The sequence below is a fragment of the Mytilinidion resinicola genome (genome assembly GCF_010093595.1).
Source record: "Mytilinidion resinicola strain CBS 304.34 unplaced genomic scaffold BDZ99scaffold_13, whole genome shotgun sequence".
Taxonomy (NCBI): domain Eukaryota; kingdom Fungi; phylum Ascomycota; class Dothideomycetes; order Mytilinidiales; family Mytilinidiaceae; genus Mytilinidion; species Mytilinidion resinicola.
This window is the reverse complement of record NW_022985449.1, coordinates 1,395,134-1,416,731: the sequence shown is the minus strand read 5'-3', so window position 1 is coordinate 1,416,731 and position 21,598 is coordinate 1,395,134. Positions and strand designations below refer to the sequence as shown.

The 21,598-nt window shown below is 51.4% G+C and overlaps 8 protein-coding genes across 8 annotated transcripts; 6 read left to right on the top strand and 2 right to left on the bottom strand.

The window, feature by feature from the left end:
- The first annotated feature begins 102 nt into the window (after positions 1-102).
- On the top strand, positions 103-1,772 carry BDZ99DRAFT_510128 (WD40 repeat-like protein). The gene is made up of 2 exons (XM_033724450.1): positions 103-389; positions 456-1,772. Exons 1-2 carry the CDS (start codon positions 226-228, stop codon positions 1,360-1,362), a joined length of 1,071 nt encoding a protein of 356 aa, XP_033575034.1. The 5' UTR covers positions 103-225; the 3' UTR covers positions 1,363-1,772.
- A 357-nt stretch (positions 1,773-2,129) lies between these two features.
- BDZ99DRAFT_391725 (uncharacterized protein) lies at positions 2,130-2,946 on the top strand (the record flags this gene model as incomplete). Its single annotated transcript, XM_033715741.1, has 2 exons — positions 2,130-2,321; positions 2,407-2,946. The coding sequence occupies 2 exons, from the start codon at positions 2,130-2,132 to the stop codon at positions 2,944-2,946; spliced, it is 732 nt and encodes a 243-aa protein (XP_033575033.1).
- A 20-nt stretch (positions 2,947-2,966) lies between these two features.
- On the top strand, positions 2,967-7,465 carry BDZ99DRAFT_391791 (P-loop containing nucleoside triphosphate hydrolase protein; the record flags this gene model as incomplete). Its single annotated transcript, XM_033715747.1, has 15 exons — positions 2,967-3,212; positions 3,260-3,539; positions 3,596-3,679; positions 3,738-4,510; positions 4,567-4,625; positions 4,690-4,952; positions 5,010-5,360; positions 5,414-5,537; positions 5,603-5,674; positions 5,726-5,776; positions 5,825-5,889; positions 5,948-6,113; positions 6,171-6,623; positions 6,677-7,135; positions 7,210-7,465. The coding sequence occupies 15 exons, from the start codon at positions 2,967-2,969 to the stop codon at positions 7,463-7,465; spliced, it is 3,702 nt and encodes a 1,233-aa protein (XP_033575032.1).
- A 4,425-nt stretch (positions 7,466-11,890) lies between these two features.
- On the bottom strand, positions 11,891-14,239 carry BDZ99DRAFT_420858 (alpha/beta-hydrolase). The gene is made up of 8 exons (XM_033716935.1): positions 13,933-14,239; positions 13,797-13,871; positions 13,603-13,733; positions 13,442-13,546; positions 12,879-13,376; positions 12,683-12,821; positions 12,557-12,630; positions 11,891-12,461 (listed from the first exon to the last, which is right to left on the bottom strand). The coding sequence occupies exons 1-8, from the start codon at positions 14,035-14,037 to the stop codon at positions 12,323-12,325; spliced, it is 1,266 nt and encodes a 421-aa protein (XP_033575031.1). The 5' UTR covers positions 14,038-14,239; the 3' UTR covers positions 11,891-12,322.
- A 557-nt stretch (positions 14,240-14,796) lies between these two features.
- Positions 14,797-15,400, top strand: BDZ99DRAFT_72225 (uncharacterized protein). Its single transcript, XM_033728852.1, has 2 exons — positions 14,797-15,076; positions 15,129-15,400. Exons 1-2 carry the CDS (start codon positions 14,889-14,891, stop codon positions 15,289-15,291), a joined length of 351 nt encoding a protein of 116 aa, XP_033575030.1. The 5' UTR covers positions 14,797-14,888; the 3' UTR covers positions 15,292-15,400.
- A 1-nt stretch (position 15,401) lies between these two features.
- On the top strand, positions 15,402-16,535 carry BDZ99DRAFT_72226 (uncharacterized protein). Its single transcript, XM_033728853.1, has 3 exons — positions 15,402-15,982; positions 16,035-16,124; positions 16,183-16,535. Exons 1-3 carry the CDS (start codon positions 15,629-15,631, stop codon positions 16,291-16,293), a joined length of 555 nt encoding a protein of 184 aa, XP_033575029.1. The 5' UTR covers positions 15,402-15,628; the 3' UTR covers positions 16,294-16,535.
- A 947-nt stretch (positions 16,536-17,482) lies between these two features.
- BDZ99DRAFT_478564 (uncharacterized protein) lies at positions 17,483-19,221 on the bottom strand (the record flags this gene model as incomplete). The annotated part of the gene is made up of 6 exons (XM_033722177.1): positions 17,483-17,921; positions 17,969-18,423; positions 18,472-18,879; positions 18,928-18,953; positions 19,007-19,129; positions 19,182-19,221. 6 exons carry the CDS (start codon positions 19,219-19,221, stop codon positions 17,483-17,485), a joined length of 1,491 nt encoding a protein of 496 aa, XP_033575028.1.
- A 952-nt stretch (positions 19,222-20,173) lies between these two features.
- BDZ99DRAFT_72200 (uncharacterized protein) lies at positions 20,174-21,440 on the top strand. The gene is made up of 2 exons (XM_033728851.1): positions 20,174-20,194; positions 20,441-21,440. Exons 1-2 carry the CDS (start codon positions 20,178-20,180, stop codon positions 21,387-21,389), a joined length of 966 nt encoding a protein of 321 aa, XP_033575027.1. The 5' UTR covers positions 20,174-20,177; the 3' UTR covers positions 21,390-21,440.
- The last annotated feature ends 158 nt before the right edge of the window (positions 21,441-21,598 follow it).

The following is a 21,598-nucleotide window of genomic DNA, read 5'->3' as shown; positions in this document are numbered from 1 at the left end:
GCAGCCCTAAGAAACACGACAAAGCGTCATCCCGTGATCGGCAAATCCAAGACACCTCGGCTTGCACTTTATCGATAGAACTGCTGCCCTTTAATACCACCACATGCCACACGCTCGCTCACTCTTTGCCTTCTAGTCATGATAGAATCCGACTGTGACTACATGCCTTCTCGCTACCGGTAGTGCCTAGTTATTTCCACGCCGCGTCGGCGTAAACCGCTCAACATGCTCGAGTTCCGGACTCAAGGGTACAACGGGTACTCCGTCAAGTACTCACCCTTCTTCGACTCGCGCATCGCAGTCGCGTCTTCCGCAAATTTTGGCCTCGTAGGGAACGGACGACTCTATATACTAGTACTCACAGCAAACGGGATTGCAGCTGAAAAATGGTACCTCCAATACCCTTCAACCACCCCTCCTCCACTTCGCAGCTAACATCCTCCCTCAACCCCCAGGTTCGACACCCAAGACTCCCTCTTCGACATCGCCTGGTCCGAGTCCCACGAGAACCAGATCCTCACCGCCTCCGGCGACGGTAGCATCAAGCTCTTCGACATCTCTCTAAACCAATTCCCCATCCAATCCTGGACCGAGCACGCCCGCGAAGTCTTCTCCGTCCACTGGAACCTCGTCGCCAAAGACACCTTCCTCTCCTCCAGCTGGGACGGCACCATCAAGATTTGGAACCCCACCCGCGCCGAGTCCCTCGTCACCCTCCCCACACATAGCTGCACCTACTCCGCCCAATTCTCCCCGCACAACCCCAGCCTCCTCAGCGCTGTGAGCAGCGACTCCCACCTGCGCGTCTTCGATCTAAGGACACCAGCGAGCGCATCGAACCACCTTACCCTCAGTATACCGACCCACACCCCCCCGAAAGCTCGAATGGGCGTCGCGCCTCCCGTCGGCATACCCCCTAGCGAGGCCCTCACGCACGACTGGAACAAATACCGCGACAGCGTCGTCGCGACCGCCGGCGTGGACCGCTGCATCCGCACCTTCGACATCCGCGCACCAGGGGCCGGCCCTGTGGCTGTTCTCCCAGGCCACGAGTACGCGGTGCGCAAGGTGAGCTGGAGCCCGCATCTCAGCGACATCCTGCTCAGTGCGAGCTACGACATGACGTGCCGCGTGTGGACGGATGGGAGCGCCATGGGGGTTGGGCAGCAGGGGGGACAGGGACAAGGACAGCAGGACCCGATGGTCTTTGGGAACGGGCGCGAGCTGGGGAGGATGGGGCGGCATACGGAGTTTGCGACGGGGGTGGATTGGTGTCTGTTTGGGGCTGAGGGGTGGTGTGCGAGTGTGGGGTGGGATGAAAGGGTGTTGGTGTGGGATGTTAGGGCCATTATGGGACCATGAGGGGTGTGAGGTGGAGTTTGGCGTTTCGACGGACATATTTGGATGCATATATTGGGTTGCATAGCTCGATTTACGATGGTATCATGGGTCATGAGAAGACGTTGTCCAAGAGACGATGTTACATTTATTGCATCACGTCTGGATTTTCTACAAGGTATTGGAGGGCCTCGGACAGTGCTAGACGAGTGTGAAAAGGTGGCTAAGATATCAGTCTGATTTACAGCATGAGATCTTTCAAATTGGCCTCAGATTTTAATCATTCATGAGGGTCACTCAGACGGTGCTAAACGAGTGTGAAAAATAGCGAAGATATTAGCCTGATTTACAGCCTGACGAACCTTACGTTCAACTACATATGTTTGTAATGTGTTGGAGGACTTCAGACAGTCGTAACGAGTGTAAAACATAGCTTAATAACAGCATGATCTGTATCATTGAGCATCGTACGTTCGTTACAATGCACTGCTCGCCTTCCTAATCGCAACTATGACCGAATCTTGCCTGGAATATCACTCTTTTTACCGGTCCAGTATCATGCCGAGCTCCTCCCCAACTTAGCTGTGGAAGCTGTATCTCGATGCCTAAAGATGCAATTAATTGACTATAAATAGTTAATTATTGTCCCAATTAGGAAGGTCTCTCTGACGCTTATCTGCATCCACCATCCGTGCCGCATCCCCTAAGTACCTCACGTCTTCGTTGTTGTTGGCAGCCCTTAAATAATGGTTTACCATCTCTCTCTTTAAACAAATTGACACGTTGCGAAGATGAATAACTCTGCATCCTTCCGTTGTGACGCTTCAGCGGACTCCGCTTTCGGTCCCGCTGTCGAAGGTTGTCGCGGCAACTTTGACTTCACCCTCGCTTTTGAGCAGTATTTCTTTTCTATCGCGCCATCCGCCGCGTTTCTTCTCATTGCGCCCGTGCGAATCCATTATCTTAGCTCGAAGCAGAGCAGAGTCGATGGAAAGCTGCTGAGGTCTATCAAGCTGGTTCGTTTGCTTGTATGATCCCATCAGAGCACAGCTGACAATGATTTTCAAGACTGCTATTGGCATATTTGCCTCTTTACAATTGGCTACTGTGGTGATATGGGCGATACAAAGCCATTCCGAACTCCGAGTCGCATCGTCTGTGGCGGCTAGTCTCTCCTTCGTTGCCAGCTTATTCTTGTGCAGATTGTCTTACTTGGAACACTCTAGATCACTTCGTCCTTCTATCCTTCTCAACGCCTATCTGTTCATCACCATGCTTTTGGATGCAGCCATGCTACGAACTTTGTGGCTAATGTCTACAAGCCGGCTCTCTCGCGATATCTTTACCACGTCATTCGCATTGAAAGGCGTGATAGTCTTCCTAGAAGCCAAGGAAAAGCGCCATTATCTTCTCTCTGGTGGGAACGGGAGTCCTGAAGATACTAGTGGGCTGTACAGCCAGACTTTTCTCTGGTGGCTCAACTCGATTATCAAGCAGGGCTTCAGTCATATTCTCAAGCCAACCGATCTCTACCCAATGGACGAGTCCTTATCATCGGAGACTCTAAATAATAATTTCTGGCAAGAATGGCACAGGCGTATGTCATGATACTCATGGTATCCGAGTGGATGCTAACTGGTCTGCTAGCCCATAGGAAAAGCAAGCATGAGCTTGCCTATGTCGTGACGAAAATGCTTAGATGGCCTCTGATTTTGCCGGTATTCCCTCGATTGGCTCTTCTAGGATTCACACTCTGTCAACCTCTTCTGGTTGGTAGACTCTTAGACTTCTTGCATAAGTCAGATCATCAGAAATCCATCAACATTGGCTACGGCCTCGTTGGTGCTTATGCAGTCGTGTACTTTGGCATGGCAGTAAGTTTCGCAATCAAGACCAAAGTGCCTCGACTGACGCGTATCAGGTCTCGAATAGTCTCTATTCTCATCGTTCCTTCAAATTTCTTACAATGCTTCGGGGGACCCTTGTGTCCGCAATCTACACTAAGACCACCGAGATCGGTATCAGTGCCCTTGATGACTCAGCCGCTGTTACCCTTATGAGCACAGATGTGGAAAGATTAGTGAAAGGTCTTCGGGGCATGCATGATCTTTGGGCGAACACTATCCAATTCATTCTGGCCACATGGCTACTGGGGGAGAAGCTCGGGTGGGCCTGCGTTGCCCCCATTATAGTGACAATAGGTAACATTTCATCAAACGGTCTTTATCAACGAATGGTGCTGATAGTTGATGTACAGTGTCTGCCGCCATAACCTTGCGCCTCTCGTCCACGACGCAGAAAAGGCAGCTCAAGTGGATCATGCGGATTCAAAAGCGAATTGGTACGTAACACCAACACTCCGTAGTACGAAAGTACGTTTACAAGAAGACTCGTACTAGGTGTCACTTCGACTATGCTTGCATCCATTAAGGGTATTAAGATAGCGGGTTTGACTAAAACGCTGACGGACTTGATCCAAAATCTACGAAAGGATGAAGTCAAAGATGCAGAAGGCTTCTGGTTACTCGGCGCATATACCTCTACGTTGGGATTTGTTCCCCTTATGATATCACCCGTCGCTACATTTGCCATCTTCGCCATCATTGCGGCTAAAAATCACTCTACCCTGGACCCTCCACGCCTCTTTACATCCTTGTCGTTGTTGATGCTTCTGACGCAGCCACTGTTCTCTCTATTCGGCGATATTGTCGACCTCAGAGCTACATTTGGATGCTTTGAAAGGATTGAGAAGTTTCTGCTATCCGACACTAGATCCGATCATCGGCTTGTCTCGTCCCCTCCAGGCACAGCTTCCAGTCGGAATTCCCAGTCAGGACAACCGTACAGTAATCAGGCTTGGGATGCATCGACGGACAACATCGAGCTCGTTAGCATGGCTCAAGCATCCAGAAGTCGGAAGAACATGCCGTCTAGCTTCGCAATCGTAAGCGTACGAGATGGCGCCTTCGGTTGGAAACAAGACGGGGAAACCATATTGCGAGACATAAATCTGGAAATCAGGTCATCGGAGCTGACGTTATTGATTGGTCCCGTTGCTTCGGGAAAGTCCACATTGCTGAAAGCCATTCTGGGTGAAACCCCAAGCTCAAAGGGCTTCGTTCATGTCTCAACCCTTGATATAGCGTGGTGCGAGCAAACACCGTGGCTTTCAGTAAGTCCCCTAATTGCTTGCTCGCTCATGTTGCTACTAAATATTTGACCTTTTAGAACTCTTCCGTCCGCCAGACCATTCTTGGGTTCTCGAATTTCAATCCGGAGCATTACAAGTCTGTGGTTTACAGGCAAGTGCTCAGGCGCTGTTCTATTTTTAGCCATACTAATCATTTAAAGCTGTGATCTCGATAATGATATCAACTCTTTTCCGCATGGGGATCAGACTATCGTAGGAAGTAATGGTATATCCTTGAGCAGCGGCCAGAAGCAAAGACTCGCAATCGCCCGAGCAGTCTACTCTAAGAGAAAACTTGCAATCTTCGATGATGTATTCAGTAGCATGGATGCCACTACTCAGAGCAACGTTTTTAATCGTCTGTTTGGGTCTCATGGCTTATTGCGTCAATGGAGGACGACCGCGATTATCGCTACCCACGCAGGTATTGTCCCTGCTGTCGCGATTTTTCTCTTGCTCTTAGCTAATATGCTGTACATAGTGACACTTTTTCCACATGCTGATCGCATCATTGCTCTTGGAACGAATGGGAGAATAACAGAGCAGGGCACCTTCGACGAGATGAATGCTGCTGATGGATACGTTCGGAGCTTTTGCCTCAAGAACCGCGATGAAGGGCCTGCTGATGAGATAACGCCGGCTGATGCAGATACAACTATCGCTTCAACTTCAGCCCTGAAGAAAGACTCGAAATCAGCAGTTGCCGGAAACAAAACTCGGCAACTCGGCGATTGGTCAGTCTACTGCTATTATTTCCAAGCCATTGGTTGGAAGTTGACTTGTGTCTTCTTCCTTCTGGAGATATGCTGGGCATTCTTTTCTACATTTCCAAGTAAGTTGACTGAGGAATGCTTCCTTTGTCGCTCCCATGCTGACTCTGACTAGCTATCTGGTTAAAGTGGTACTCTGATTCTAACTCTGCAAAACCGAACCAGCATACCGGATACTATCTAGGTGTGTATGCAGCTCTGCAGGCCATTGGGCTGGTTGGGTTTGCATTCTTGACATGGTGGGTACTCTGCTGAGAACATAATGGGCATGAAAGCAACAGCTAAATGAGCTGACCATCCGTAGGTTCTCGTTCAACATCATGGCCATGAGGGCCGGCATGAAGCTACATGAGATTACTCTGAAGACAGTGATGGCGTGAGTAACTATCCACTTTCAGAGATCGGATCATGTTAATGATTCGTGTAGAGCTCCGATGTCATTCTTTAGCACGATAGACACCGGATCTATTGTCACTAGGTATGCAACGAAGTCCTTTAGGCTGGACAGCTTCTGACTTTGCTTCAGGTTTAGCCAGGATATGCAGCTCATCGATGGCAGCCTTCCGCTGGCCCTCATGGCCGTTGCAGCAAGTATGTTACAACTAATTACACACGTGAGCTCATCTCAAATGACTGAACATTACCGCAGATCTTCTCATTTGCCTCGGCCAAATGGCACTCATCGCATCTGCTGCATACTATGTGGCCATCAGCTTTCCGCTACTCTTAGCTGCATTTTATTCGGTGCAGAAATACTATCTGAGGACGTCTAGACAAATGCGCTTCCTAGATCTGGAAGAGAAAGCACCAGTCTAGTGAGCTAAAGTACCATTCAATAGAGCCACGCGCACGCTAACGTCCTCGCTATGTAGCACACAGTTCATTGAGTCTCTGAGTGGGCTTGCGACTATACGAGCGTTCTCCTGGCAGAAGCCTTCCATCGAGCACAACCATAAGCTGGTCGACAATTCTCAAAAGCCGTTCTACCTTCTTTTCATGATCCAAACTTGGCTCACCTTGGTCCTCGACCTCATCACCATGGCACTCGCTATTCTTGTAGTAGCAATCGCCGTGAAGATGCGCGACACCATCTCCGTCGGATTTACCGGTGTTTCACTCACCCAGATCATCTCTTTCACTGCGAATTTGAAGTTGTGTTTGTTATTCTGGACCCAACTGGAGACGTCGATAGGTGCCGTAGCTCGGGTTAAACAGTTCAGCAATAGCACCGCAAACGAGAATCTGGCGTCGGAGAATCAGGAACCACCGGCGGAATGGCCACAAACTGGTATGGTCAAGATCGAGCACGTTTCTGCAGCGTACAGGTAAGTCCTACCTCACCGCTGATATAATCCAATGCTTACAAGGTGTCATAAAGTGCGGGTGGCAACAAAGCGTTGGACGATATCTCACTCTCTGTGCGCTCTGGCGAGAAGATCGGCATTTGTGGTCGGACTGGCAGTGGCAAGAGCACCCTCACACTTGCGCTTTTCCGCATGATCGAGCTTACAGCAGGGAGAATCACCATCGACGGTCTCGATATATGCACCATGCCAAGACATCAAGTTCGCTCTCGGCTTAACGCAATGGGTCCAGACCCCTACTTTCTCAATGGGACTGTCCGCTTAAACCTCGACCCACATGGCAACATTACAGATGACACGATGGCCGCAGCTCTCAAGAAGGTACAGCTGTGGGACATGCTGTCGCCCAAAGGCGGACTAGACGCTGAATATGCAGATGATACGTTCAGCCATGGGCAGAAGCAGTTGTTTTGCCTGGCTAGAGCAATGCTGCGATCCGGGAAAATAGTGATAATGGATGAAGTGACGAGCAGGTAGACATCCATTTCCTCTCCTCTTTTCCTCCTTCACTACTTCAGAATATCCTGACGCCTCTGTTTCGTGTTAGCGTCGACCTGGATACAGATGCGTTGATGCAGTCTCTCATCCATACCGAGCTCCAACATTGTACTGTCATAACTATCGCGCACCGTATCGAAACGATCCTGGACTATGACCGCGTCGTTGTTATGGATAAGGGAATGATCGCTGAAGCCGGGAAACCACAGCAGCTTATGGAGAAAGATTCGATGTTCAAGGCATTTTACGAGTCTTCTCGAATCGATCGACGTGGGAAGGGGAAAGGGAAAGCTCTGGAGGTCTAGGTATGCGTGATGGTGAGTTGAGCAACGCGACCTCTTAGGGATATATCCAACCGCGCAGCCTCTGCCAGGGCATTGACGAGGTTCATGTTCGTCTAGTTTGCAGGATCGCATATATCTGTAGGTACCATTGACACACTCCAAACAATCTCTCCGATAGCAGAATGGGTCGCTGCGGCGGAGCCTAACTAAGACTGAAGCCTGGCTGAAGCGACTGAACCCCCGAGACTCCAGTATTACGTTCGACTAATTTCAGGGACAGCTGGTATATACACGGACCGCAATCGAAGATAGGTATGGCTATTTCAGTAATGACTCGCCGTTGACGATACCGCAGGTTGGAGCCTATCAACTCAAGTGCACTGCGCCCTCGTCGCACTCCTCGAGTCCGTGGCAGCCACCTCCAACGACGAGTTATCCGCTATCATAGCTCCCTTGGCGCCTATCCTGGTTATTTATTCTCATGGGTTGGGCCTGCATTGTTGAGGTCAGTGATTCACTATTCAGGCAAGAGACTCGTCATGCCCCCTTCAGTCGTCTCAATTGAGTGCCCATTGCTATTTTGAAGTCGCACATAGGAATGGAAAGCAGTGATGGAACTGGACTGGAGCGATTTGGACTGGAGCCGGATGGAGGCCCGTCCAAAAATCTGGAGCTCCACATGTTTTTCGAGGAAATCCAATGGATTTGCCAAGAGTGACCAGATTTCCTAGTAAACTATGCTTACTAAGGGGCGCTATACCCAATATGGACATCTCGATGGACTGAAGTGGACTTGAGGCCAAATCCAGTCCAGTCCAGTCCAGTTCTTTCACTGATGGAAATCCCCGTGCGGTCTTTCACCTGCTATATCTGCGCTTCTTTATTATTTGTATGCCCAGTCCGCGTCGTGGTTGGTCGACCCCATCGCCAACCACAACAATAACATACCCACCTCAACCCGTATCATTCCGCGTAAGTCGGGGCAGGTACTAAAACTATGCCATTTCTCTCTCTCTAGTGCTCCTTTCCGTAGTCTTGCTGTATGTAGTATCCCTGTCGGTGTTGCTGCTCTTGAGAAGGGGGTAGTAGGATGCGTCCGCCCGCCGCTCTCCGTTCACATTCGCCATAACCTCGCAGAACCGGCGCGCCTTCTTTCCATGGCATTCTCTCCCTTGACACCGATGCTATGCGTGCTCGTGCTTGTCACGAGGAATCACTTCCGCTGACGTAGTTCAACCCGTCTCCTGCCACGTACTTCGACCTGCTTTCATCAACAATGCACCACCACCTCACAGCTGAAAACGTGTTCCGAGAACGACAGTACCAGTTGCCTTCTCAATAACTGCATATTGTCTCACTGTGTCTAGTGCAAGACTACTCTCTCCTCTCCCCTCTCCCGAAATTTCTTTCACCAACGGTTTCGTTCGTCCAAACCGCAGCGATGCTGCGGCATACTCCTCTTCTCTGCGCGATGCAGATCTTTAGCGCATTTCTCCCGACGGTATCGGCCTTTGCCTTTGGAAATGCTGGTATCACCTCGGAGCTGATGGCGCTATTCGTTCCCATTCTCCTCGTTGCTGTGTATCCGCAGCTGGGAAGCGACTCTTACTGCGAAATTCCTTTCGCCTTCGACCTTGCGTTGAGCGACAAATCCCTCACCACTACCAATCCCCTTGGTACCGACATCTGCCTCGTTGAGGACTTCGTCAAATCCATTTATTCTCCTTCTTGGATTGCTTCCCACCAGCCTGAGGAGACGGAGATACCAGCATGGATTGTAGCGTTCTATAGCCCTCCGGTCAACTCCTGGAACCCTGACGACAGGATCCTTAAGCCAACCCTTGTCAATGCGGACGCTTTCATCGCATACGTCATTAAGTGTTATTGGGTCTTCGACAGTTGGGTGGTGCTACCCATACTTATCAAGCTTGATCACTTCTTTAGTCACTGTCTACTTACTTGGTACGACTTTGACCACTGGGTTATTTTGCCAATCCTTATCAAGCTAGATGTTTCCGCTCAGTATGCGCAAGCTACGGCCCTTAGTTGTACGCAGCATACCCAGCACATCTGTCGACAGTCCTACCACGGCTTCGTTCAGGCCCTTCATGGCGCCTCCCACCGTTCGGCCCAGCTCACCCAGCTCGTCCTCACTAAGGTTGAAGTTCTCGCGTCTTCGACAGTCCCAAGTTACTATCACAGCGCTCAAGACTGCTCAATCTCCGCCTTCCTCTTCCTCATCAAAGCTCTCTCGGTACCTCTCGCTTTCGTCATGGTTGTGCTACAAACCGTGATTAGCTGGCTAGATCCATCACCATCGCCCCTGATTGAGTCGTTGTTAGATTTGGCGAAGGCAGTATACTCCAACCACGGCACTTTCCTCGAAGAACTTGTATGCGAAGGTGTGGTTAAAACTGCTGGCGAGATGGCTTCGCTGGCTTTTCCGGTCATGCTTGTCATGATATGGTTCGCATTCACTCTTCCGGTATACGTCAGAGCATACATTGTCTTCTACACCAAGCTGTGGCAAGGTGTGAAGTCGGCTGCCAGATTCATCGCTGATGCTCGTCATCGCCTCGAGGCCTTCGTGTCCACGATCTCTGCCAAATATCAATCGTTCAAGCAAACCTCCTATGCGGTCGGCCAGTTTCTGCAGATGTATTGGGAAGAGCTGTGCGACAGTAATCCAATCCTCCGACTTCCTGAAGCCATATTCGCGACGCTATGTGTAGTTGCATACACGCTGGGTGCCATGATACTCCTCATATTCTTCCAGATATTCCTGTGGGAAACCGTTGCAAAGCAATTCCTTTGGCAATTCGTCGTACAGACTTGTCTTTGGCATGCCATCCTCAAGAAATTCCTGGGCCGCTTCGTCCTCAAGACCGCTGCCTACGAATGGATGATCCAGAATATTACTTACGAAATCTGGGTCAAGAAGGTCATCTGCCGTGGATTGCTGATCAACGTATTCTGGAGCACCCTTGTCAGTCCCGTTACCTTGTTTCGCTGGATCGGGCGTTGGATCAGGGCCCAACTCGATAAAACATGGGGTGGATACTACCTAGATCAGTTCTGTTTACATTATGGGGACTGTCTAACAGCGTGGGCCAAACTTCGCGAGGAAGAAAGGCTAGCATGTATAAGTCTCGGGGCCTTTCTCGATGAGTGGCAGCCAACACCGATCGAAACGATCTGGTGGTGGATATCGTTTCTCAAAGAAGAGAAGGCCGGACTGGTTCGAGCAATTTCAGTCGTCCAACTTGAATGGTTCAATCTGGAATTCAGATACAAGGTCTGGAACCCTTGCACGAACTCATGGTGGTATAACGATAACCAAGCTACCCACGCGCAACGACTCGCCTGGTTCCAGCGTTACTTGCGATTTGAAAAAACGAACGATCCCATCCAGATGCTGCCAGGACTCCCATTCGATTACAGCTGCGTGCCTCAAGAGACTCTGCTTAGGGAAGATTACGAGCAACAGTATCAAGACCTACGCGATTGGGTGGACGGAGCCAAGCAACTTCTTGATATCATCTACGAGAAGATCGCGATCTTGGAGAGACGATCCAAAGGACGACGTGCCGAGGACTTTAAGTTCGGCCCGAAGTTTGAGGATATCTACCCGTTGCCGGCAGAACCGCAACACAGCCCCTCACAGTTGGTGGTCTTCGAAGAATACATGAGATTCTGCAAGACTTATGATATCTCTCCTAATCTGCGTGGCGGTCGGTTCTGTTAGCTTCCCATGCTTCTTTTCTTTCCCAAGTTTGCATACCTGTCCGTCGTTGCGACTCTATCCCGGCCACCCCCCTGTACCCACACCCATGTACCTCCAAAATCCCCTGTACTCCCTGTACATTTCCTGTCTTTTCCCCAGCCCGTCGATGTTCTCCCCTCTGGATTTCCCGTCCCTTTCAGCCGGTTCTTGGATTTCCGTGTATTTTGTATTTTGCGTTTCCAGCATTGCGTGCATAGCGAGCGATACCCCTTCCCCTTCCCCAAAAAGCATTCCCCGCTTCCTTTCCCTTTCTTTTTCCCGCTTCCCCAGAGACACCACACCGACACTTCTTCCCTCCTCCGCTCGCTGATTTGCTCGGCCAGTGCCAAAGGCATCCTGCGACTTGTGGCTTTGATCCCTGCGACCCATCCGTGGGGAGTGGGGGGAGTACGCCCTAGTTTATGGAAGCTGCTCTGGCTTGGTGGGTTGGCATGAGCTGTGGGGGGGGCAGCGGTGGCGGTGGCGGTGGGCTCTTAGATAGGAATGCGAGAGTTTTTATAATGAAGATTTTGGCTCTTGGTTTGATATGATGTGGTGACCCTGATTGTGGAGTGATGTGGTGTTGGGAGCTGAGGGGATGGTTGGGGTGGGGTGGAAATGGAGGTGGGTTGGTGGAGCAGTGCTGTTGGGTGGAGAGAAGGGAAGAGCGATGTGATGAGTTTGGCATTGCAAATCGCACGGTTGATAAGTAGATGTGAAATTCAGGCTGCCGAGCTGAAGAACGATTGACGGTGGAAATCGAAAGAAATACGGGGCTGTTTGACAATGTGGGTGAAGTAGTGACGAGTAGATCTGGCATTTAACTTACGCAGGTGAGGCGCTCCGACCTCACCCACCTGCCAAATCAAAGCGCCCTGAAAGACACTCGCAAGCTAAGATAATGTCCTACCTCGCAAAGAGCACCTCCCATTTCTCCCATATACTAACTAGCCCTCCAACCCCGCCCAGCCACACCCGGCTATCGCATCTGGAATGTCGTAAACCCAGTCCCGTAAATGCCGCCATGAACCCATCCATAATGCGTACACACATAATCCATCGAGCCACCCCAGATCCACGATTCCTTGACCGATACGTTAGCTTCCTTCCGTCAGCTAGTATTTGGGCTGGAAAGGCATGGTCTTCATTTGCGTGATCGGATTCTTGTCCGCGACGTCGAAGATGGCGTAGAGCCATTTTAGGATGATGAAGAAGGCGTCTGGCTCGCCCATGTGCTTGGTCTTGGGGACGAAACTGTGATTCGAATTAGTTTTGATTTGTCGCGTCGTTGGGAGCGTGTCGTCAATCGGGCTGATACTGATATGGTTCGGGGGACGTGGAGAACTTACCGAGCTTCCTTTGGCGCGCCGTGCTGCAGTGCAAGGTAGTAGTCATCGATGGGGAAGATTTCGTCTTCGGTGCCCTGTAACACGTTAGTAGACTGCAGAATGGAAAGAAGCAGGCAGAGAGCTTACATTGACGAGCAACAATCTAGCACACTCCGGCTTGTCAAGCGTGCCGTCTTTCAGCAACGAGAACTTGTCCGAAGCCTCCTTCTTGAACTTCTCGATGTCGGTTCCGTAGCCGTACTTGTAGGCCAGCGTGTTGGCAAGGCTATTGACTTCGTTAACTTGACTAGCTCCCGACGCCTATACGCTGGACTAGACCTACTCAAAGGGATACTCCAAATGGTTGACCTCTTCCAACCATGCAGGATCAAACATGTGGTGCACGCCTCCTCCCTGAGAAACCACTCCCGCCAAACGATGCGGTTGCATGTGCGCCAACCGAATGGCATAGTATCCACCGGTCGAGAATGCCCATACACACACCTTCTTCTTGTTGATCCGGTCTTGTGTGTCTATCCAGTCCAGCAAGCTCTCGTATTGCCTGTCCGGGCTCTTTGGGTCGCCGGGAAGCGCGGGTGAGTCTCCTGTTCCTGGAATCTCGAGAACAATCGTTCCTACGCCCTTCTGTCGCCAGCCCTCCATCCAGACCGCAAGCTCGGTCCTGTAGCCGTCAAGACCAGTCATGATGATCAGAAGGGGAGCCGGGGCTTCAGCGGTTGCGGTGTCTGGAAGGAGGTGATAGATTGGGATATGGGCGCCTTCGCCTTCGATGGCGTGTTTGTGGGGGACTAAGATTTCGTGGACGGGGTGTGGCCGCAGTCTGCAAATGTGCGAATTGTGTTAGTGGCGCTGATAGAAGATAATTTGAGAATTACAGAGACGCACCCTAGGCCTTTGATGCACATTTCCTTTCCCACCTTCCACGCATACTTCTGCTTCTCTGATCGCGGTGCTGGAAAGCGGGAGATGCGGTATACGGCCGATGATCGTCTATTGCATTTATCAGTCCATGCTCAATCGGTTGGCTGAAGGCTCATGGAGCTTACAAATAGTATTCCGAAGCCTTCTCAATCTCGCCTGCCTTCTCGGCCTCCTCGGCAATCTTTGTGAGCTCCTCAGCTTTAGGGAAATACACCTGGGCATAGGCATCCCAGTCGTAGGGTTCCTTGAAGTCTTGCTGCGATAGCTGTTAGCTGAAGCCTGATATATCTTAGCGCCACTATAAGGAGCGTCTCCGTACCTTCACAAGCTCGTCAACGATGGGCTGGAAGTCTTTTGTGGTACCAAACATGAATGGGTATACACCCATCTTAGCCTGTGAGAAATATCGAGTTAGCATAGCGAATTGTATGTTCTTGAGGACCGCAAGTACACACTGGTGCCTTCCACTTGGTCTCCCACAGCTGCTTGAAGGACTCATGATGCGCCGCGGTCTTCTTGATGTTCTTCTGGATGAAGAACTCGCCTCCTGGTGCTGCCATTTGCTTGGAATAGCTGTGTTTTCAAGGGATGAAGATCAAGCAGATTGAGAAGTGAGGAGGAAAGACGTTGAGATTGGGTTGTATGAGGGTTTGGGAGTATGACGACTGATGCCCCACGGGAAGACCAAGCTCTATTTATGCAGCTGCATCTTCCTTCGGGGTCTTCTCGAGTCCGGGAGGGGCCATAGCCCGCGAGGTTTCTATAAACGCGTCGGTCTGTACAAAACGCGAGGCACCGCTATGTCCGTGTGGGGAGCCGGCGAGGGGCATTTTGGGTCTGACGCGGGTGCCTGAGGCTGCCAATACCTGTAAGACATAGCTCTCTTTACAAGTATAGAGCAGATGGCACTGCAAATCCAGCGTTTTGATCTGAGTTGAGGATATGCTGTTGTGGCAGTAGTAGTCGAAATGTATGTACCCTGAAGGTATTCTATGAGGTCTTTGCAGATCCTGGAGGGTAATCAGCCCTACCGCGGGGGTCAGGGTCCACCAACACTAACCATCAATCGTGTCGTTTCGTACACAGTTTACAGGCCCACAGGCCTTCCCTTCCGAAAAACATCTACCGCAACTGGATGCTCAGAGGTATACATAGTACAGTACTATCAGCTAGAACCAAGCAATCTTAAAGCCACCGTCTTCTATCCATGGAGTCTAACTCATTAGGGGTACGGCGCGTATCGGGGCCAGGGAGATGGCGCGTATCGGGGCCACATGAGGCTGAGGATGCGAGACCTTGGGAGCTGGAAGAGCTGAATGTTGCCTAACACATACAGATAACTCCCAGGTCGCTCTCCAAGGGACACGACAGTTTGACCAAAACGCCGCTTAAAAGCTTTTTCTTGGACGTCATGAATGCTAACACTGGCTCGTTCAGAATATGGACGAACTGTTTCGACGGTTCATCAACGCCGCTCAGCCTTGCTGAAAGTCGAAAGTTCTCCATTCAGCCTGGAATGGACTGTTCCTCTGCAGTTACGCAGCATCTGCTTTCGCGTAGAGCGATAGCTACTGCTGCTACTGACGAGACCTTTCTGGTGTTTGTGGAAGCCTTTCTCTATCCCACTCATACTTCCTGACATTGCCCTCAGGGTTCTCGAAATAGAAGACTACGCACCCGGAATATCCGAGGCCCTGAAAAACGCATTATCAGGCTTCCCATCGGACCTTCTTGAGAGTGTAGAGTATAATCGCTCGACTGGGCAAAATGTTGCGGTCCTTCCGAGGATTCAGAGGCTCTCCTCCGGTGAATAAGGGTTTTCAAATTCCCTTTGAGCATCCATCATGGCTTTATTTTATGGCACTGAACTCTCTGATACATCACAGTCGTCTCGGCAGTCGGCTTCTTGATCAATTATCCTATTCTTCCCAATGCTGAGGACAATGAAAGCGTGTCGACGTCCACCAACTTTCTTCCGATAGCAACGTGGCTCTGTTCTGGTGCTAAAGCGCTCTTACCCCACGAGCCTGTTCATGACCAAGGTGTTCCAGACACGGTTTTCCTGTTAGTCTTCAGCTAGGCTATCATTACAATGGCCCGGAACACCAAGACCGGCGCCAACGCCTGAAAGATGCGCTGTTATGGATCTCAATGGACCTACAGTTCGTCTTCTCCGATTGGTCAAGAGTATGGAATAAGATGAGAGAATCCTTATCGAAGTGCCACAGCCAAATACACGGAGATGTCGACACCCCTCCGCTGCTTGATTTGACAAGGAAACTCCACAAGGACGCATCAAGAGTCATAGCTCTGCGAGAACAGCTCTGTGTCCACTCGGGGGCTGTCGCTCGTTTTCTGGGTCTCGTAAACTTCCAAGCGGCGCAAGCGCCCAGTTCGCAATTGTCCGCCCTGAAATATCGGGTTAAGGAATGTCAGGACGTTATGACTTACCAAGAGGAAACGTCTCAAGTCATCTTGAGGCAGCTAGAGAACCTTTTTAGCCTTGTACGTTGTCCGCCTCTCTCTAAGTGGGACTATACTAACAATAGATACGTAGGCGTTCAATACGGAGACCATGATGCAAGGCCAAACCATGGCGCGCTTGAACGTTTTGGCCTTTGCATTTCTCCCAATGTCTTTCGTTGCAGTGAGTCAGAATCTTGGTGATTATTGCACACTCAGGAGAGGCTAACTGTGGTACACAGTCACTCTTCGGGATGACGAAGTTCAGCATCTCCGCCGCATGGTATCCTTTTATGGGCTTTCATTATTCTTGCTATCGTCATAGCGATCACTCTATTTATCCCCGCTTCTAAAGTGTACCGCATCCTTACCTTCAACAACTCAAGCGCGCAAAAGAAGCCTCTCAAAAAGCCATATCAGCAGTACCAATCACCTCTACCCATCATGCCTCTGGCCTCTTTGGGTGCTTATACTCGTATAGAAGGCGGAGGGATCAACCCCGAACCAGTCTCTTATACATATATGGGTCGAGTAGAGGGTGGGGGCATATATCCACCGCCACCACAGCTTCTTCCACATGCTCGCTCTGCCGAGGCTTATGCTCTTAGGGAGGGCGGGAACGTATACTCGCAGCCGGCACAGCCCTACGCGTATTCCTACGATCACAGTGAAAACACTTTGGGTGTTACTCCAGTGGTTGCACCAGCCCAGCCACTACCGCCCATCCTAGAGGTGGAAGCGCAAATGGCAGCTCTTGACCAGCAAGCCGCACATCTTAACGACGAGCGAATGATCGAGGAATCTTGCCCCAGATTCTGGAACCACTCGCCTGAAGCTCAACAAAGACCTCTACGCCAGAGTTCCGGGATACAGTTACCACTGCCTCCTCCGAGCGAGGGCCCGCTCGAGAGTATAAGAGTGCTCAACGACGAAAACGCTTTTGAATTAGCCGCAATGCCCCCCAGCACGTACGAATGAAGTCGACGCTGGCGACACGAGCCCGTTGCTACGCTCCCGGGCTGCCACTCCTGCATCAATGGTTAGGTTAGCGAACCCGTGATTAATTAAAATTAAGAAACCACTTCACATGTCACGCCTACTGCGCTCTCTGATGAAACCAGAACACCTCTCTTGACACGCTTGTCGATCCCCTAAACCCGCCAGCGTAGTAGTTGGGCTTAGAGTCGAGCTATCAATCGCCGACAGGCCCACAATCCCGCTCGATATCAGTGGACTGATACGCCGAAAGCTGCATGCTCAGCACAGCGTGCCAAGAGAGGCGTCTGATTTTTCTCGGAGAACACGGCACAATTTTAGAGAGACCATGACCAGGAAGGCATGCATCCATTTTCAGGGTTCATGATATCTACTATATCCTCTCTCCAACACTCCCAGGGTGCCGCAGGGCCCGCCCTAAACCCCCCCAAAGTCGTGAAAAGGCCACCGTCTAGGTATCGCTCCGCCAGCCAGCTCTATCTCGAAGTCTTACCCAAAAACTCATGTAGCCTAGAATCCCCCACCCACGTCAAACTCGGTCTTGGCTCATTTGTGCACCGTCGTGGTCTTCGCCGCCGCAAGCATAGCTTCCGGGTCCCTGATTCCTGCTGTCTGTCCCTCCTTGCAGCGCTTCAGCGTCAGCGCTGAGATGAGTGCCGCACCGACACCGCTTCCATCCTCGGCAGGCAGGATCTCGATGGGGTCTTTGCGGGTGGTCCAGTCGAAGATCTCGCGTAGGGCCTGTGCGCCACGGGCCTTGAAGTGCGGGTACTTGTTGAAGACAGAGCCGTCGGCGCCAACGTGGCAGGAGGTGATGTTCTTCTTTTTGCAGATGGCAGCGACGCCGCAGGCGGAGAGGCGGGCGGCGCGGGTGCCGATGAGCTTGGTGAGGTGGGCGATGAGCTCGAGTTCGGGCTTGGTGGTTGTGATGCCGAGTTTGTTCTGGAAGAGGTCTTGGGTTTCGGACAAGTTCTCGAAGGGGTCCCTAGGCGGTGTTAGGTGGGAGGGGTAGGGGAGGTGGGAGGGGCTTACTCTTCGATGGAGGAAAGGAAGGAGGCGTCTAGGCTGTAAGCCTTCTTGAGCTTGCCGAGGTCTTGGCCTTCGAATATCTTGACGTCTTGGTTACCGTGTAGGTCAACGAGGACGAGACGGAAGATTTCGCCGAGGTAGAGTCCGGCGATCATCTTTTCGAAGGCTTGTTGACCTGGCCGAGGGGACTCCTTGTCGATTATGATATCATAGGGCGTGCGTGGCAGGACTTTGTGCTCGTTGTCGAATGCGCCCCACTCGCAGTTGATTGCCATAGGAAGCTTTGGGTTGAGGTTCAGGTGAGCAAGCTTCGGGATCGAACCGCAGTCCTCCATATACGCAGCGTTGCATCCGGTGCCGAAGATACATCCGATTTTCATATCAGTGTCCGTGTATGCAGAGGCAATTAGCGTTCCAGTGGTGTCGTTGACGAGAGCAGTGAGCTTGATAGGAACACCCTAGGGAACATCAGCGGCCAGCCTAAATCATGGGCTCATTACTCTTACCCGCTCTTTCAGCGCAGCTTCGAACGGAGGAACGACGTCTTTGCCTTCCACTCCCTCAATATCGAACCCCTTTGTCCATCGCTGCAGGACACCGTGGTCAATGTAGTCTTGCGTAGCTGGGTATGAGAATGTGAAGCCAAGGGGAAGTTCATCCAGCTCCTCGCCCTCGTGATGGTACTCGATAAACTGCTGGAGACAATCGGCCACGTAGTCCCATAGCTCCTCTGCATTGCCTGTCTTGAGCTCCTCGGGCATCCGGTATTTTGACTGGATGATATCAAATTCACCCTTTTCTTCCGGAAGGTTGATCTCGCACACTCGGAGGTTGGTTCCGCCCATGTCAAGGGCAAGGAAGGTGCCAGTTTCGTATCCATCGGGGAATCCCATGCACCATGTAGGGTTCATAGGCTTGAGGTTATTAGCAGAATTCGAGGTAGCAGATTTTGATAGACTTACGATAGAGCCACCCTCGACAGTAAGACCTGCAGATGCGTCAGAATAGCGCAAGGCTGAAGGGCTACCATTCAAGAAGTACCTTTAGCCAATTCGTTCACGAAGTGGTCGGTAATCTCCTTGAGCTTTTCCTTGGGAACAGTGAAGAGCTCCTCGAGACGTTTGATCTGGTCGAGCAGGTCCTTTGGCACATCGGCCATTGAACCTATGCCGAGTGTCAAACCCAAAATTCCCGTTTAATATAGAGTGTGGCATACCCTTTCGAGAAGGAGGCTTTCTGGGACCGAGACCAACCATGATGGCGGCTGTTGGCGGTCTTATCAGGGAGGGTTTTGGGTATAGGAGGAGAGTCGCGACGAAAGTATTGCCGTCGTGAGGGAGTCGAGATAGGTGTCTAACTTGGGTTGATAGAGGGTAGGTTTTTTGGTCTGTGTATAAGTTGACACTTTGTGCGGGTTGTCAGTGAGTAGTATGCTGGATCGACTTCTTAAGAAGGTAAAATTATGAGTGGTGGTGAGGTTTTAAATCGCGCTGGGCCAAGGCTGATGGGTCAGGCGGATGGCGGTATTTTCGAAGAAATTGCTTGCTTTTCGACCCCTAAAACGCTCCTGCATATATAGGAAGCTCAACGACGACCTCAATTCCCGCTTACGAAGCTCTTGTAGTCATGCTGAACAACGGAAAGCCCCACCATGGACGCTCAAAAAGCACTGCGGGGTACTTGTATGGGGAATTTGAAAACATAGCAGAGATGCCTCAAGAATAATGCACTAAGGACCATAAGGAAGACAAAGACTCACCAATTGCTGCTGGAATGAGAGGGGAGAGGACTGGGAAGAAAAAGTGTTGTTGAGGATTCTGGTGGCCGCTCCGGGTTCCACGAAGAAGGTCGTCATAGCGTCCGCTTGGCACCGGTGCGGATCGGAAGACACGGCGTTGGCATCGCATGGAGGGGGCCAGCCTCGTTCTTCAACGTCCTCCCAGGCTCCTCACCAGCTGCTTGTCTTCTCGCACCCCCGCCATCACCAAGTGAGGCCTCCCTTCGCAGGCGTATGTCCCACGGATCGCCGATCTGCTGACCCATCCCGGGCGCTGCAAGGCACAGCCGAGTGATGCGCGGGAGAGGCCGCCCGAGATGCTGCCACTTGCACGAGGCGATGTACCTCCACGCACACTGGATGAGGCTGCGGCGTATGAGACACCAGCCTGAGGAACGGTGCTACCTAGGAGGCGTTTGGGGCAATGCACAAATCATGAGGCCTCTGATAGGGTAGGTCACAGCAGTCAATAAGTCAATAAGTGCACGCGTCTCCCTCTACACCAGCTGCCACCCATGGAGTTCCACGCATAAGTCCTGCTCTTCGCAGCACTTGTCACTCTGAGTACATCATCTTCTCTGAACGTTTTTGTGTGATAATGGACAGCGTCTGCTCTGGTTGGTCTCCTTGTATTGTCCGAACCAAGCCTCGGGTCACGTGCTTGGATAACATCATTCACCTCGATCTTGTTTCCACAGTCTCCTGGCATGCCAGGCACTCCTCACCGTCTACAGTCGGCATCTGAAGAGTCACCTTCGACAACAGCCTCTATCCAATACTCAAACTCTATGTCGCCTTGCCAGCTCTGCCTCTTCTTCCCGTCGTCGCCTCAACCACTGCCAACGCACTGCTTGGTATCTTCGCGCCATGAACAATAACATGGCCGATAAACCCACTTACTTCCAGACTGCACGCCAGGCCCGTAACGTGGAGCGTCTTCCGTCGCTCCTAGGTCTGCTCTATCCGCCCCCTATCGCTAGCCCCTGGCCGTACAATCAACACGAGTACCGCGAAGACGTCAACAGGCGCACTCGAGCAGCCCGCAGCGAGTTTGATCCAAACTCACCAGCCGAATTGGTCCGTGGGATGCTGGACAAGAAAGACCTCCTTCGCCTACGAGAGGTCGCTAGGTCACTGGATGATTGGGTTATCGGAATCTCCTTCCAGGACTGGGTCAAACTCATGTGCCAAACCCTCTACGCCAATACCGCCCTTTTCAACTCGAACAGCCAGGCAGAGCTCAATGCAGGTTCAATCAAGGCTTTGGAAGTTCTCGGGCGCAACTGCAGCCACTTCGTGATTCGTCTGCGACCCGATCTGGTCCAGACTCTTGGAGCGGTGGCGTGGACGGACATTCTGAAATACGTGCGAGGTGCTGGCAAAATCACTATCTCCGTAAATGCACGTGAGAGCTTGGGGGCTGGCACAGCAGTTTGGAATATGCTCACAATGATTCGAGTCGCTCTCGAAGACTCCGATATCAACCCCTCGGTCGCGGAGGTCGAGTACTTGTCGGATGCTGAGGAACCCGAAATCCACGCCGCGCCCGCAGAGAGTCAGGATGAGGCTGATTTGGAGATTGGTTTGCGCATTAGCGCTCAAGAGCGTCTGGAATGGAACGAGGAACTGCAATTCCCGATGGATTAGCTAGGTACTGCATTGAGGGGGGCATGGCAGCTTCTCACCCCCTCTTTTCCCTTTATCAGAGTTATCATCAAACGATACCCAATTTCCACTCTCATAAAGACGTCAGAGGAACTCACACTTAAATTCTTGCATTACTAGACCGGCGTTGGCGGTAAGAAACTTCATTGTTTGGGTGTCTTGAAGTAGCGTGAGCACTATCAAAACAACAG

Coding starts and splice junctions, on each gene's coding strand:
- BDZ99DRAFT_72225 (XM_033728852.1), top strand. CDS start 14,889: ATGAATGCTAACACTGGCTCGTTCAGAATATGGACGAACTGTTTCGAC. Junction 15,077..15,128: donor ACTGACGAGACCTTTCTGGT/GTTTGTGGAAGC, acceptor CATTGCCCTCAG/GGTTCTCGAAATAGAAGACT.
- BDZ99DRAFT_72226 (XM_033728853.1), top strand. CDS start 15,629: ATGGACCTACAGTTCGTCTTCTCCGATTGGTCAAGAGTATGGAATAAG. Junction 15,983..16,034: donor TAGAGAACCTTTTTAGCCTT/GTACGTTGTCCG, acceptor ATAGATACGTAG/GCGTTCAATACGGAGACCAT. Junction 16,125..16,182: donor TCCCAATGTCTTTCGTTGCA/GTGAGTCAGAAT, acceptor TGTGGTACACAG/TCACTCTTCGGGATGACGAA.
- BDZ99DRAFT_420858 (XM_033716935.1), bottom strand. CDS start 14,037: ATGGCAGCACCAGGAGGCGAGTTCTTCATCCAGAAGAACATCAAGAAG. Junction 13,547..13,602: donor AAGGCTTCGGAATACTATTT/GTAAGCTCCATG, acceptor TAAATGCAATAG/ACGATCATCGGCCGTATACC. Junction 12,462..12,556: donor GGCGCGCCAAAGGAAGCTCG/GTAAGTTCTCCA, acceptor TTCGAATCACAG/TTTCGTCCCCAAGACCAAGC.
- BDZ99DRAFT_510128 (XM_033724450.1), top strand. CDS start 226: ATGCTCGAGTTCCGGACTCAAGGGTACAACGGGTACTCCGTCAAGTAC. Junction 390..455: donor GGGATTGCAGCTGAAAAATG/GTACCTCCAATA, acceptor CTCAACCCCCAG/GTTCGACACCCAAGACTCCC.